Source organism: Anabrus simplex, chromosome 13 (assembly GCF_040414725.1).
Source record: "Anabrus simplex isolate iqAnaSimp1 chromosome 13, ASM4041472v1, whole genome shotgun sequence".
In the NCBI taxonomy this organism is placed as follows: domain Eukaryota; kingdom Metazoa; phylum Arthropoda; class Insecta; order Orthoptera; family Tettigoniidae; genus Anabrus; species Anabrus simplex.
The window spans coordinates 44,087,175-44,101,676 of record NC_090277.1 but is presented as its reverse complement, the minus strand read 5'-3'; the positions used below and the strand labels follow the sequence as shown (position 1 = coordinate 44,101,676).

The following is a 14,502-nucleotide window of genomic DNA, read 5'->3' as shown; positions in this document are numbered from 1 at the left end:
AGTGCAAATTTGCCAGAGATTGACAGCAACAGTTCGGTGATCAAACATTGTCGAGGACGCGTGTGTGTAAGGAGGGGTGGAGGAAAGGGGAGGCAACACCAGTAAAAGCGAAGACTCGACTTACAGCTGGCAAAGTTCTTGCAACTGTTTTCTTCGATTGGCGAGGCATTTTGCTGATGAATTTTTTGCAGAAGTGATGCACAATCAAGGCTGCTTATTACTGCGAGCTATTGAATAAGGAGAGGGTTGCATATCGCTGCAAAAGATGAGACCAACTGATTCGACAGTGTACAGCCCCATACTGCAGCTCAAACCGTCTCCAAGCAACAGGAAATGCACTTGACTACACTTGATCATCTTCCTTACAGCCCGGACTTATCGCCCTGTGATTTCCATTCATTCGGACCGCTTAAAGAAGCTCTAGGAAGGCAATAATTTGAAGATGACGAGAGTGTGGAAGACTCTGCGTGCAACTGGCTGGCGACACGACCCTGTTCTTTTTACGATGAGGGCATCAAAAAGCTGCCCATATGCTGGAACAAATGCATTTCTAAAGCAGGAAACTATGTGGGGAAAAAACATTGTAATTGCCTTGTGTTTTTCAGTATCTGAATTTAAATAAAAAATAAAATCCTGTTTATATTTGATTCCCCGTCATACATTCATTTTTATAATAGCTAACATGTCTGTCAGTGACATTTATTTTAATCCCCCTCTTTTTGTGTATTCGTGTCGTCTTTCTGATGCTCCTACTTTTCACACTATTCTGTCCTTACATTTATTTCATTTGTGGAAATGAAATAAAGAAATGAACAAATTAGAAAGAGAATCCAACAAGCCAATGGTTTTACCAGTGCGTGAGAGATATAGTGTGGAACGGGGACGTCCCAGAGAAATGGAAGAAAATTCTGTACTAAATGTATTATATATTTTGACATAAGCGATTGGCACATGGACAACAACAAAACGTGATAAAAGCAGAATCAGAGCAGTGGAGATGAAATTCCTTAGAGGAATAATTGGGAAGACATGAAGGGATAAACATAGAAATCAGAGAGAGAACTGGATTCCCTAAACTGCAAGACGAGACAGATACAGACTATAAAATTGTATGGACATATGAGAATGGAAGAGGATAGAGTTCAAAAGTGAGTATTTATGAAGAAAATACCGTATTTACGTGAATAATCCCCACATACTTTTTTTTTTAATTCGAGGCACGACTTTGGGGTGTGGGTTTTATTTGCGTTAATGTTGACAACACGCTCCCGGCTCACCTAGTTTTCGATATTGGGTGTACAGCTATGCTTTGTGTAACCGCAGATGGAAGAAAACTCCCCCATATATCATATTTAAACTAAAAACAATTCAGACTTTTAATTTAAATCCGTCTTTACATTAAAAAATAGTATATTACACAGTAATTTAAATTCAAAATTTCTCCGCATCATGATAGAATGCGTCTTCCAGGACGTTCAGGGGTAACTTTCCGCACTTTCACTCACTTCGGTGTGTTGACAGTTTGTTTCATAGCTGCTAAGTTTGAGTGAAATATTAATTCATTTTTATTCAGTGTTTTAAGGAACGCCACAGTATCATGTAACAGGCAATGTACGAAGAAGTAGAATCCACGAACACTGGTGATGCCGACAGTTGGTGAAAAAACGTGGCTCATAATTATAATCAATTCGCACACACAAACAATATTGTCAACGCCAATGAAACTGAATTGGTTTTTTTATACCTATCCCAAACAGACTTTTTAAAAGGAGATGGGGTCACCGTACTGTGTTGCAATGCAGATGGAAGTGAAAGGTTTCCTCCCCTTGTCATAGGAAAGTTCGATAAGCCACGAAGTTTTAAGGTCATCAGGTACTTTCCGTGGAAATACAAGGTATCTAAAAAATGCATACAATACAGCAATACAATGAATAAAGTACTTACACAGGGGAGCCAGCATAGACTTTTTTTTTTAATTCGAAGCACGAAATTGGGGTACTCGTCTCTTGAGTATTTTTTCTTCTCTTTCTGTCATTGTGTGAGGTTATGTTTGTCAGTGAGTTATCCAGGTGCATTATTTGAATACTGTAAATGCACCTTGTTGGATACATTGTGGATATTGTGCTTTTCCATTGCATTTGAAAGGTTTAAACTGTGAATCAATGTTAATTTCATGCAATAAGGATCTTAGAATAATTTTTGTCGCGCATTTCTGAAGTGCGAGTTGGCAGTTAATTCGAAATCACGTAATTCAAAGTCAGATTTTTGCGTCCCAACCACTTCAAATTAACAAGGTTTTACCATATCGCAAAACTAACATCCAAGTTCGGCGGTGTGTCATTTTCAACTGTTTATATTGCACGAAAATAATTATCCACCACCGGTCAGGTTGGTATCCGCATAAAGAAAAGACCGCGTGTGAATATTCTTTTAGACATGGTGTGAAACGAATTTGTAAGAAATTTAGGAAAGGATACTAGTGGTATTGAGGTTCCTATTATCAGTGTCATAAAGACACGCAGACTTCAGTGGTATGGGCACATAATGAGAATGAACAGGGAAAGACCTGCCAGAAAATATTTCAACCTTAATCTCGTAGGAAGAAGAACACAGGGAAGACCAAAAAAACGTTGGATAGAGATGTGGAGGAGAGAGGATATAAATGGGAGGATGTACTGGATCAGAAGATGTATGAAGACAGAAGGAGATGGCGAGCGCTTGTACACCACATCCGGGAAACTGGAGTTGGGAAATGATGATGATGATGATGATGATGATGATGATGATGATGATGATGATGATGATGATGACTAGTGGTGCAAGAGACAACGAATCTTTCGATCTACAGGGAATCGAGCCTACTGCAAGTTCAGATTAATGAAATACCTAGGCCTGCTTGATCATTTTCAAGGCAAATATATTTTGTAGAAGTGATAATGTATTTCTCAAATATGTTCAAGCAAAGCAGCTATATCCGTAAATTTACACATTCATATTTGCGTAAAGACTACGTGAATCTCGCGGAGTGATATGAAATATTTCTTTATGCCTATTTTACTCTTTCAATTGAAGGAATTTTATTTCTTTTATTTTTTTCAAAATGAGCCTTCCTAAAATTACGGTGCGGGGATTACTCGGCGGTGTGGATTATTCGCATAAATACAGTAATAGGAGGAAGATTAGAGTAAAAATAAAAGAAATATTGGAGGAAGAAAAGGAGTGACAGAGATACAAAACTGTGGAGGGGGATTCATAACCTGACCCAGAAGACTGGAAATGGGGAAATGTTGATTCTCCTTCATATATCGCAGTCTCTGACATACATTAATTTGTTCCTCTTACATTACTTCTGTACATAATCCCTGGTATCCACACTATAGTAAACTCGTGTCTTCATCCCGAGGTGGTGCAGCTCTTTCACTCCTGCCATTCTTGAATTCCTGGCAGTGGCGGGAATCAAATCCGGACCCCTGAGGACGGCAGCTAATAACACTAACCGTTACGCTACAGAAGCGGACATCCACAGTGTACCTCTCACACATTGGTAAAAACATACATGTATACATAATCCCTGGTAGGTGTGTGCCTGTGTTGGTGCGAGCTAATCACAAGAACCACTAAATGGACTTTGGTTCAGTTTTCACTGTTATAACGATGATTTATTTAGGAAGTTTTGCATGTACAAAACATTAATCTACCACAAAAGGGAACTGAGCATTGGTGAAAGAAGAAACGGCCATCTGAGCGTTTCCATGACTTCTGTTGCCGAAACAGTCAACGATAGACCCCAAGTATGTGAGGAAGAACTGCTGAGTATAAGAAGCTCTATAAAAAGTGTAGGAAGATACATACCCATCTGTAAAAGGAAGCCCTCAATAAGCATTTTTATTTTATAGTCTGCAGTGAGAAATCAAACTTAAAATCAGAAACCATGCTTTGAGATTAATAATGCAATCCTTATCAAAATTATTATTCACCTCAATAATCATTCTTTAATGCTGAAGCTATTTTCACTTTAATTTTGATGAAGCGACAGGCTATATGCGGTTTGGGACACACAGCTGTCAGATTACATTCGGGAGATAGTGGGTTCGAACCCCACTGTTGGCAGTCCTGAAGATGGTTTTCTGTGGTTTCCCATTTCCACTCCAGGCAAATGTTGGGGCTGTAGCTTATTTAAGGTCATCGTCACTTCCTTCCCACCCCTAGCCTTCTTCTATCCCAATGTTGCCGTAAGACCTATCTTTGTCAGTGCAACATAAAACAAATTTTTAAAAAGTTTTAAAAATTAGTTTTGTCTTAGTTATTAATATAATAACCTTGAAGTTCTCCAGTCTGTAAACTGAAGCAACTGAGAGAAGAGGAAGTACAAAAGATTTACAAGCTTTAACATTGACAGACAAGGAGGCTGAACTAAAATTCTTCTATTCTGAACAGAGGAAAAGACAAGAAATGTTAAAAATTTTAAAATGACACATATTATGGACACATTAACAGAATGAATTGAAAAAGAATGGTGAAAAAATCCTCAAATTTCAGGAGAACAGAAAAATGCAAGTTTCATGGGTGAAAGGAGTGGAATACAACTTTAAAAAATGTGCAGATGTAGAAAGATGTAGAAACCAGAAATGTTCAGAAAGAAAACTGTAGACAGGACAAATTTGTCCAAAAAATAATCAAAGAGAACAACATAGGTATTCTCTGACCAGTAACAAGCTAATGCAAGCCAGAGAATGGAGTATTAACAAAAGGAGGAGGAGAGAAAAAAGAACTCAAGAAAGCGATGGGAAATGAATACTCTTGTACCCAACAGCTAGCTGAAATGATTATAAAAAAGATCTTTAAAAAAAATATGAGAACATAAAATAAGTTGATGTGGAAAGGAGATGGATGGAAGCATGAGAAGACCGTGAAGCTATAGGCTTATGAAGAGAATGACCACAAGAGCATAGATGAACAAACTGTCAAAGGTAAAAGAACCAAAGGAAAAGTTAACAACACTGAGGAGAAATTTGTAAAGACATAGAAAAGAGATGAGCAAACTGGAACAATACAGTGGCTGATCATATTATTGGGGCCACTAGGTGAAAGTTGTATTTTTCAAACTTGATAAGACATACACAATTCAACTTCACTTATATACATTTAATTAATCTAAAATTGACTTTTGACAAACATATTACACAATTTTACATTTGAAATATTTATGAAAATCATGAAAAACTAAGGAAACTAGGAAAATCTAATATTTTGTAACACCTCCCTTCGCAGCAATTACCGCTTCGACTCTATCTGGCATACTACAAATGCATCTGAGGCAGCGTTTTTTAATTTCACCATGATGATGCCACACACTGATTAGTCTTTCAATCAGTTGGATCTTATTCGTGACATTATGAGCACAAATTTTCATCTTCATTAGTCCCCAAAGGTTCTCGATTGGGTTGAGGTCAGGAGAATTGCCAGGCCAGTCCAGAACCTTCACTTTGTTGTCCAGAAGGAATTTTGTCACAGTTTTAGCCTTGTGACAAGGTGCAGAGTCATGCATAAACACAAATTTGCCATCTGGGAACCATTCACGAACTTGTGGAAGTAGCCGTTTCTCCAGAACCTTAATGTACTGGTGTTGGTCCATGGTTTCTTCGACAATATACAGGCGGCCGGTTCCATTACTACTGATGACGGACCACACCACGACACTTAACGGGTGCTTAACGGTCTTGACAATGCAGTCACTATTGTATTTCTCACCCTTGCGCCTCCTCACAAATACAGATCTGTCATCAAGGATATGTACTGATGACTCATCCGAGAAGCAAACCTGGAAAAAACTGTAGTTTTGTATTAAAACCTGTTTACGCCAAGTGCGGTTGAGCATAGCAGGGAGGAAGTAAACAAATTATAATGTTTGTAAACAGCTTACCCTTTTCCATTCAACAGCAGTCCAATTTCGATGTTGTTTTGCCCATAATAGTCGCTTCTTCATCATGGTTGGTGTCAGTGATGGTTTCTTTGCTGGACGATGACAAGCGAAACCCACCTCGTTGATCCTCCTCCGAGCTGTCCTTGAAGATACGTTGATCCCCGCTTGTCGAATCTTTGTTGAAATTACTTTCATTGAAACTTTTCTGTGTTTAATGACGATATTTCTTAACAGGCACTCTGCTCGTTGAGAAGTGATTCTTTTGCGGCCTCATTTACCCACCGTTCAGGTGACAAATTCGTGCCTTGGTCAATTTTTTTCTTAATTCTGTCCACTGTTGACTTTGAAACAGAAGTGTTAGACGCTATTTTTCTATGAGAATAATCCGTATTCTTTCAAAGTGTTTTTATTTCTGAAATTTTACTGGGAGAAAGGTCTTTAGCTTTCCCCATGTTTGTTTTCTAAATACCTGTATTTGTAAGTATATACTGAACTATAATTAACTGTATTCTAATCTTGTCACTTCACTGTATCACCTAGAGAGCAATATTCGCACAAGAGATGCAAGGAAACAAATCTACAATAAATCACGTGTGTTACTCCAACAACAGTCAGCAGGGAACTGTAACACAATTGGCGCCTTTCTCAATTCTTGACCAGAGTTTTCATGATTAGGCTTCTTAATGTAGGGCTGATTGTTGAATTTAACTATGGAAATGTGTAATTAAGAATATCCAACCATAAAAATAAGCAATAAGTAAACACTTACAAGGGAATAATGATCCAAACATAAATTCTTCAATTCTTACCTAGTGGCCCTAATAATATGATCAACCACTGTATATTCAATTATCAGCAGTGGACAGACAGGACAAACCGGAACAGGCTTATTTTATACATACACCTGACTTGAGAAGAAGAAGAAGAAGAAGAAGAAGAAGAAGAAGAAGAAGAAGAAGAAGAAGAAGAAGAAGAAGAAGAAGAAGAAGAAGAAGAAGAAGAAGGTGATACCTCTGCTCTTGGTAAGTTGCATCTCCTTGGCAAGAGCTAGGTCGAAGTGGGCTGCCTTGTTGGCCTCACAGGCTACAATGATCCTCCGCACACACTCAGCAGCGAACACTCTCGTGGGCCACCGTGGCTGAACAGCAGGGTGAGTGGACTGGTCTTCATCAGCATGGAACTCTGCCTGGTCATCATCTGGCTCTGGTTCTTCTCCGTCTTCTCCCGTTATCCCCACTGTCTCCTCGGAGCCACCTACACTTGACTCTGTGAAAGAAAATTGCTTCTTAATTACTTCTGTGATTCTTTACTCATACTTCGTATTGACTTTGACAATCATTCATACACATGAACCATTATTAAGGTAACTTATTTATTTGGTAACTACTCCCTTTGGGAGGATTTGGAAATTTGTGTAATTTAGTTCTGTACCTATTCCCTAGACATTCTTATCCTGGATTTTAATTATGCATTAATTACATAGGACTGATAATAATATTTAATGCTGTTGTTATCCAACAACGTGCGTTTAACTGTTTATCTAAGTTGCGTGGTGGACTAGTTCTCTGATGCCCACTAGGTTACACTGGATGTACGCACGTGACCTGCCACTAGCGTTAGCGCACTGTGTCTTGTAACTTACTCAGAGTCGGACAATGAAAGGAGATGGCAGCCATATCACCGGAACGGCAAATTCAGGCCTCAAACATAGGTTTGGAGACACAGTACAGCCTAGATACAGGATGAATCATTTGAACTAGCTTATTTAGAATTTTCAGAAATTTTAATATAATTTAGTTTTTATGCAGTGAGCAGTGTAGTGGTACCTTGTTTGTTCTATTTGTTCAACAACCTTTCAACAATCAGACAGTAAGTATATTTGTGCAACATCCATCGTACGAAGTGGTGACGAGATCAGATTAACCAAAAGAAAGAGGCATGATTTTCAACCTTTATGAAGAAATCACCACAACAAATACACGAAGGAGAATAATAAATAAGAAGGGAAAGCCATCAGACCAAGATAACAAGTTCAAACACGCTCACTAATTGATGATGATGATGATCATCATCATCATCATCATCATCATCATCATCATCAGCGAATTCTGGAATACATGGAGAACAGGAAGACATAAACTAGCTGGCTTAAAGGGGTCAAGGAGGATATGGAAGAAAATAATATATCACAGCAGGTAGTATACAACAGACAGGAATACAGAAAAATCATCTACAAAATTAAGGGATTCCAAGATCAAAGTAGCAAAAAACGGACCGGCAACAACTGGTCACGAGAATGTAAAGAAGCCCACTTCGAAAGGATGAAGAAGTACTGGGCCGATCGAAAGAGGAAGAACCGTAAATGAATGATGCTTAACGTGGTCCATAGTAGACCCATTCGAAAATAATAATAATAATAATAATAATAATAATAATAATAATAATAATAATAATAATAATAATAATAATAATAATAATAATAATAATAATACTTTCTTCTTCTTTTCTATCCTATTTCAATCCTCTTCCTCTTCCATATGATTCCATTGTCTTCAGAACTTAGCAGGAGTACAAGTACTCACTCAATTATTCTGATTTGCGTCGTATATTTTTATATACGTACTTAACTTCCCGCAACAGTGACAAATTCTATACCTTAAAAACATTCTCCACTCTACTTTGGCGTTTGACCGCAGCGCATGACCTTGAATGTGCTGCGCTGATCACCAGGAGCTGGCGGCTTTCTACTACAAATCTATTCGTCTACGACTTCTAGTTATTTTTGAACTTCATATATTAGTTGATAGTGTTGTGACTTTGTGCATACAGAATGTGGTGTCGTGTCTTTGTGCCTATCAAAGTGTGAAACTGACCTCCAATATTCATAAACATTGTACATCTTTTTACGGCTGATGATGACCTGGACTAAGGTCGAAACCGGTCCCATTTAAATAGGAATGTGATTACTGCATTTCCTTCTTTTAAGTATTGAATAGGTTGAACCTCCTTTTCAATTATTTAATTTTTAACACCACTTGGAACCAGTGTGTTCCAGCCACCAGCTTTATGTCATCGAGCCATCTCTTCTGGAGTCTTCCAATGCCTCTCTTGTGTTCCCATGGTCTCCAGTGGACAATCCTAGAGGTCAGCCTGTTGTAGTCTTGTCGAGATATGTGTTGTACAACACACAAAGGGCACGACGGCTCCACCTGTTAGTAGCGGCATCCTGACAGCGTCTGTTCCCCATGTTGGGGGCGGCTGAATCACAACTCACCAACACGTCTGGCAAGCGTGATGTTTTCTTGCCAAACACCTTCCATAAAATGATGATGATGATGATACATTATTTCTTGTGAACAAAACTCTGAACTATAACATTGCTCTTTGAATCAGTATACAAATATAGTTTAGAAGAACCAGTTGTTTCATTTACCTGTAGCTACGGTGAGAACATCCTTGCACAGGGAGAGCCACTGGGACAGATTATCAGCAGCCATCATCTGCAGCATACTGGTGAGAGTATCATGGATATCCTTGATGAGCCGTCCATCTGTCTCCGTGTCCAGCATGGAGAACAGGACGCCCGGCAAGCCACTCTCCGTGATCACAAGACCTGCACATGTAATATGAGTTATCAGTAATTTCTTGTTGCAACTTGACATGAAGTGTGCCCAAGAAATCTGGCACTTTTTAGAAACCTATCTTTATTTGCAAACGAGAAATAGACACACACATTTGGAGTCATTTGAGGTGTATTTATAAGCGATTATTTCTATTTTTTGTATCATAATTACATTTTTAAAATGTGTGTCGATTGGTCAAACAGCAAAAATGTAGAAGAACAGCTTGATGCATCGAACAAGAAAACTGAAAAGTTTGGTATGAAAAATCAGCGCAAAGAATAGCAAGACCACAGTGATATCAAGAGGAGAAAGACAAGGGAAAGGCAATGTGAAAATTGGTGGTCAAAGGCTTGAAATTGTGGACAGTTTCATCAAATACCTAAGGAATGAATTAATGCAGAATACATAGCTGGACATGGGGATTAGCAAGAGGGTGCAACAGGGCAATGCATTCTACCAGAGTGTACGAAACTTTGACTGGAATAAAAATACCAGGGAAAGAGATAATGTACAATCTTGTGGCAAGTCAAATACTGCCATTACAACACAGTGGTATGTCCTGAACCCTTATTTGCTGCTGAATGTTAGGCCATCACTAACCACGGTGAAACAGAGAGGATCCCAATCATCATCATCTTCTTTTTCTTTTCCTTGATCAAAGCACACCATTTCGCATGATCCTGGTCAACATTTGGCCTTAACTTGGCAGTCACCATGTCAGCATTTTCTGCGTCATGCCAACACTGTTTTGGATGTCCAGACAGGCGGTGTCCAACAGTTTCAAAGTGGTGAGCAAGATTAGCAACTCTTCCATGTGGAGCACACAGCATATGGGCAACATAATTTATAAATTTTATTGTAATGGGACATACCGACTCTACAGTAATTCAAATTTGATTCAGAGATGGTTTCCACCTTTCAATACTTATTTATTTTCCTATATCACATAGAATTCATACATAGCATGTATGTATTTTTCAGTACATGCTTTGTCTATTAGACGAGACATCCTCAGTTAAAAATACATTCAAAAAATGACACGGGCATTAAAAACATGTTACAACACTGTAAAAATGTTTTTCAAAATGGATGAAACATGTACTACAAAAGACACTTAAGCTATGTATTAGTTTTATGTGATATAGGAAAATAAATAAGTACTGAAAAGTGGAAATTATTTCTGAAACAAAGTTCCACGTAGTCAAACCAATGGAGGAATTTTTCTCATCCTTTCTCAGTGATGGGTGCAATACCCATTTCCTGGTGAACGGTGTCATTCTTAACATGACCTATCTGTGTCAGTACGACATAAAGCAAATTGTAAAAAGAAAAAAAGCAACAGCAGAATATCTCAAAGATTTCTTCATCTTCTCATGACCTGGAAATGTACCACTCCATGGGAAACTGCAGTGAAGGAGATCTGGCTGGTGTCTCTGAGACGCTAGTCCACGAAAGAAGTTCAGGACCTGGGTACATGGGTTAAAGGATCTCCTGGAAAGAGCAATTAGACGACCTGGTGTAAAGTGGTCCAGAAACTAAATTCTCCATCAAGATGGAGGGGTACTGGAAATCCAGAAACGATGGCAATTGTTAATCGTGGTACTAAGAGGGCAAAATTATATGTTTAAAAAACACATTAACTCAGCTACCATGTTTTGGTTTGACTCCCATTTAGGCTGCCTGAATGTCAGTTATGACATTGTTTTATTCTACTAGATGACAGGAAAATCAGAACTCTGCTTGCAATCTATGACCGGTTTTTAATTCATTTTGTTGAGCAAACACCAGATTTAAAACATGCTGATATAACAAAATAGATTTTCTTCTGCCCTTCCACAGAAGGGTTTAAACACCCCAGTAACTTTTCCATATGTTCCAACCTCTGTGCCCTTTCTGGCGAAGAAAATATTTGTGTTGTGAGTTTATTTCTAGTGAGTTGAAGCAACTGTTTGCGTCCTAGGTTTTTTGTTTAATTTTTTCTTATCTGTAGTGTCTTCTGTTGTAAGGCCAATTTTGGCTATATAAATAACAAAGAACAACGTGGAAAACTCTCACACAAAAATAACAAGAATGATCGCAATCCTCAATAACTATGAAATGATCAACAGAAGAGGAATAAATAAAAACTGCTAGTATGTAGTACAATTCTCCATCTACTGTAGATAAATACAAAATCTGGATTAATGTGCGATCGTTAAGTAAAGTCCTACTTCACTTCTCAGTGCATATGCTCAACTATTACAGAAAGCAATCTTGAACAATTAATTACCTTCCACTATGTTGGACTCCCTGCTCTCGCTAGCCAGAGTCATGGCATGTTCACACACCTCCTTGGCTTCTCGCTGAGCCAGCTGACGGAGACAGGAGATGGCAGCCTTACGCAACAGCAGGTGGTTGCTGGATAGAGTCCTCTGAAATATTAAATATAACAATGACAGAGGAAGATTCAAGAACAGCTCGATACAATAAGAGAGTATGTTGAGCAATGGGAAATGAGAATTAAAATTATTAAACAATGGTGATAACAAAAGCAAAGAGTGAATAAGAAGATATACGTAAAGTTCTCCTCTATACAGAAAAAATATATGGAGAGAGTATGTAAAGATTCTTTGATTGTTCCTCTCTTATTAGCCTCTTACAACATGCAGAGGACTCCACCCACAGGGAAAATAAAGAGGTCCGATAAATCAAAAGAAATACATAGCATAATGAACTACGTCCAACAACATGGCAGCTGATCCAGCACATAACTATTCTATGCGGTGTAACAAGATAGCCCCACCTATCAAGATCTACGTCCAACAAAATGGTCGCAGATTTAGCACACGATTTTATGGCCATAAATATTCGCAAAATAGAGAGATACATACATGCAGTAGCAGCGATTGGGGATTAAAAGTGCGGGGCAAAAAATATACAGACAAAAACCAGTACCGGGGTTTGTGGGATATAGCGGACGGGGGTAGGAGTGGAGTTCTATACATCAAAACTGAAGAAACAAGCTACAAAATGGTAAGTCTTTTAATGCTCTCTGAGCGAATTTCGACAGAGAGGAAAAGGTTGAGCATTCACCAATTTAAGTGCGGTAATAATAGTTTTTCAAATAGATTTTGATCCAATACTACACCGGTACAATAAAATTTTCACAAAAGGAATAATATTACACATTTATTACAATTAAATAGAAGTACGGCGTGATTATACAATTAAAATCATTTAGTATTTGACTACACACTAAGAAACCGACACTGAAGAGAATGCCAGATTGACGAATGCGCACGGCAAGCGAGTGAATCATTCCTCAGTGTCCATGACGTCGGCAAAAAAAACCCATAAATAAATAAAAAAACACACACACACACTCTCTCTCTCTCTCTCTCTCTCTCTCTCTCTCTCTCTCTCTCTCTCCTGCTACCCTTACAGCACATGCTAAGTCTCCACTACTGCTGTGGCACTATACAAATCGGTTAGCCGGGACGAACGATATTTTGTGCGTACGTCCATTAATAATTATTTTAATGATTAAAGAAAATAAAGGAAAGAATTAGCTGATAAGATAACAGAGCTTGTACAAATTGCCTTTTCAAATAATTCCTATAATTCCTAGTTTCAGCCGGCAAAAATGCGAATAAATATGTAATATGTTCTCCGAAAAGTGGGAGGCAACTGCCCCCCCTCACCCCACCCCCCCCTAATTGCCGCTATCAATTTGCATACATCTTCACTATAAACTATTAGGCCTTTCAGCCTCTCTAAATTTACTAACCGCCACCACAATCCTCTATTTGTAACTAGTTCTGTGGCCTCATTTAGTTCTATACCTCTTAGCTCTGAATCGTTAAAACTGAATCTAAGCATCGCCATCTTGGTCTTCCTCTACTTCTCTTACCCTCCACAATGAGAGTCCATTATTCTCTTAGGTAACTTATCTTCATCCATTTGCCTCACATGACTCCACCACTTAACAAATTCACGCGCCCGTATCCCAGTTATTGGCTATAGCACATGTCCATGTTCTGGACCGTATCAGAGTTAGCCCCGATAAGTGCAACCTTGAATTGTAGCCATTCCAATGCAGTACCCTCCTGCCATTTTTCCCCACCTGTTTGTACCAGCAATCATTTGTGCTACTTTCATGTGTGTTACTTCTATGAATAAGATATCCTGAGTCCACCCAGCTTTCACTCTTGTAAAGCAAAGTTGATCTGAAAACACACCGACGTCAACACAGTTTCGTCTGGGAGCTGACTTCCTTCTTACAGAATAGTGTTAATTCAATCTCACTATATTACCATCCTGGGGGAACACACATCCTAAATAATTGAAATTATCCACCTGTTCCAGCTGTGTCCCTCATCTGACACTCATTTCTCTTTGCAAGATATGTATCATGAAAATATTCTACTGCCTTCGGTGACATTACCATGTGTAAGGAACTTTGCTGTCAGTTAGTTGAAATGCCAGTCAAAGACGGTAGAAACTTGTTTGAAACATGGCGCCATTTGTACCTGCTGTATATATAGAAGGCAGAGTTCTGGCATACCGTAATAACACGGGGAAGAAGACGACTAACATGAGGAAGAAGACGATGAAGACATAGTATAGACAGATGATGAACACTGGTTGCCAGGCTACAACGGTGTCGGTTTTCTGCCCACACTAAATTGACAATGGTAATTCCAGATAGACCTCCAGCCAAAAAACATATCATGTTAAAATCAAAAATAAAAATTTGGAAGAAAACGAGCTTATTAATATATTTGTCCCTTTGCATTACTTTTATTGACGTGTTGGGTTCCTTTTTCCTTCTGTGTTCGTCTTGTATACCCAATCTTTTTACTACCTGTGTCTGTCTTTATCTTTTTTGTCTCTTCCCTATTCCTGCCTTCATCTGGCGTTTTTCTTATCCCACACTTCCACATCAAGATTAAAGATTTGTCAAAAACAGTCCTTCAA

The 14,502-nt window shown here is 38.5% G+C and overlaps 1 protein-coding gene across 1 annotated transcript in view; it reads right to left on the bottom strand.

The window, feature by feature from the left end:
- Positions 1-14,502, bottom strand: part of LOC136884962 (HEAT repeat-containing protein 5B) — a 390,022-nt gene that overhangs the window by 81,537 nt on the left and 293,983 nt on the right. Inside the window, exons 21-23 of the mRNA XM_067157308.2 lie at positions 11,816-11,957; positions 9,357-9,536; positions 6,935-7,189 (exon numbers count right to left, since the gene is read on the bottom strand). Of these exons, the coding sequence (XP_067013409.1) occupies positions 6,935-7,189; positions 9,357-9,536; positions 11,816-11,957 (577 nt within the window). The remainder of the gene's footprint in view (positions 1-6,934; positions 7,190-9,356; positions 9,537-11,815; positions 11,958-14,502) is intronic.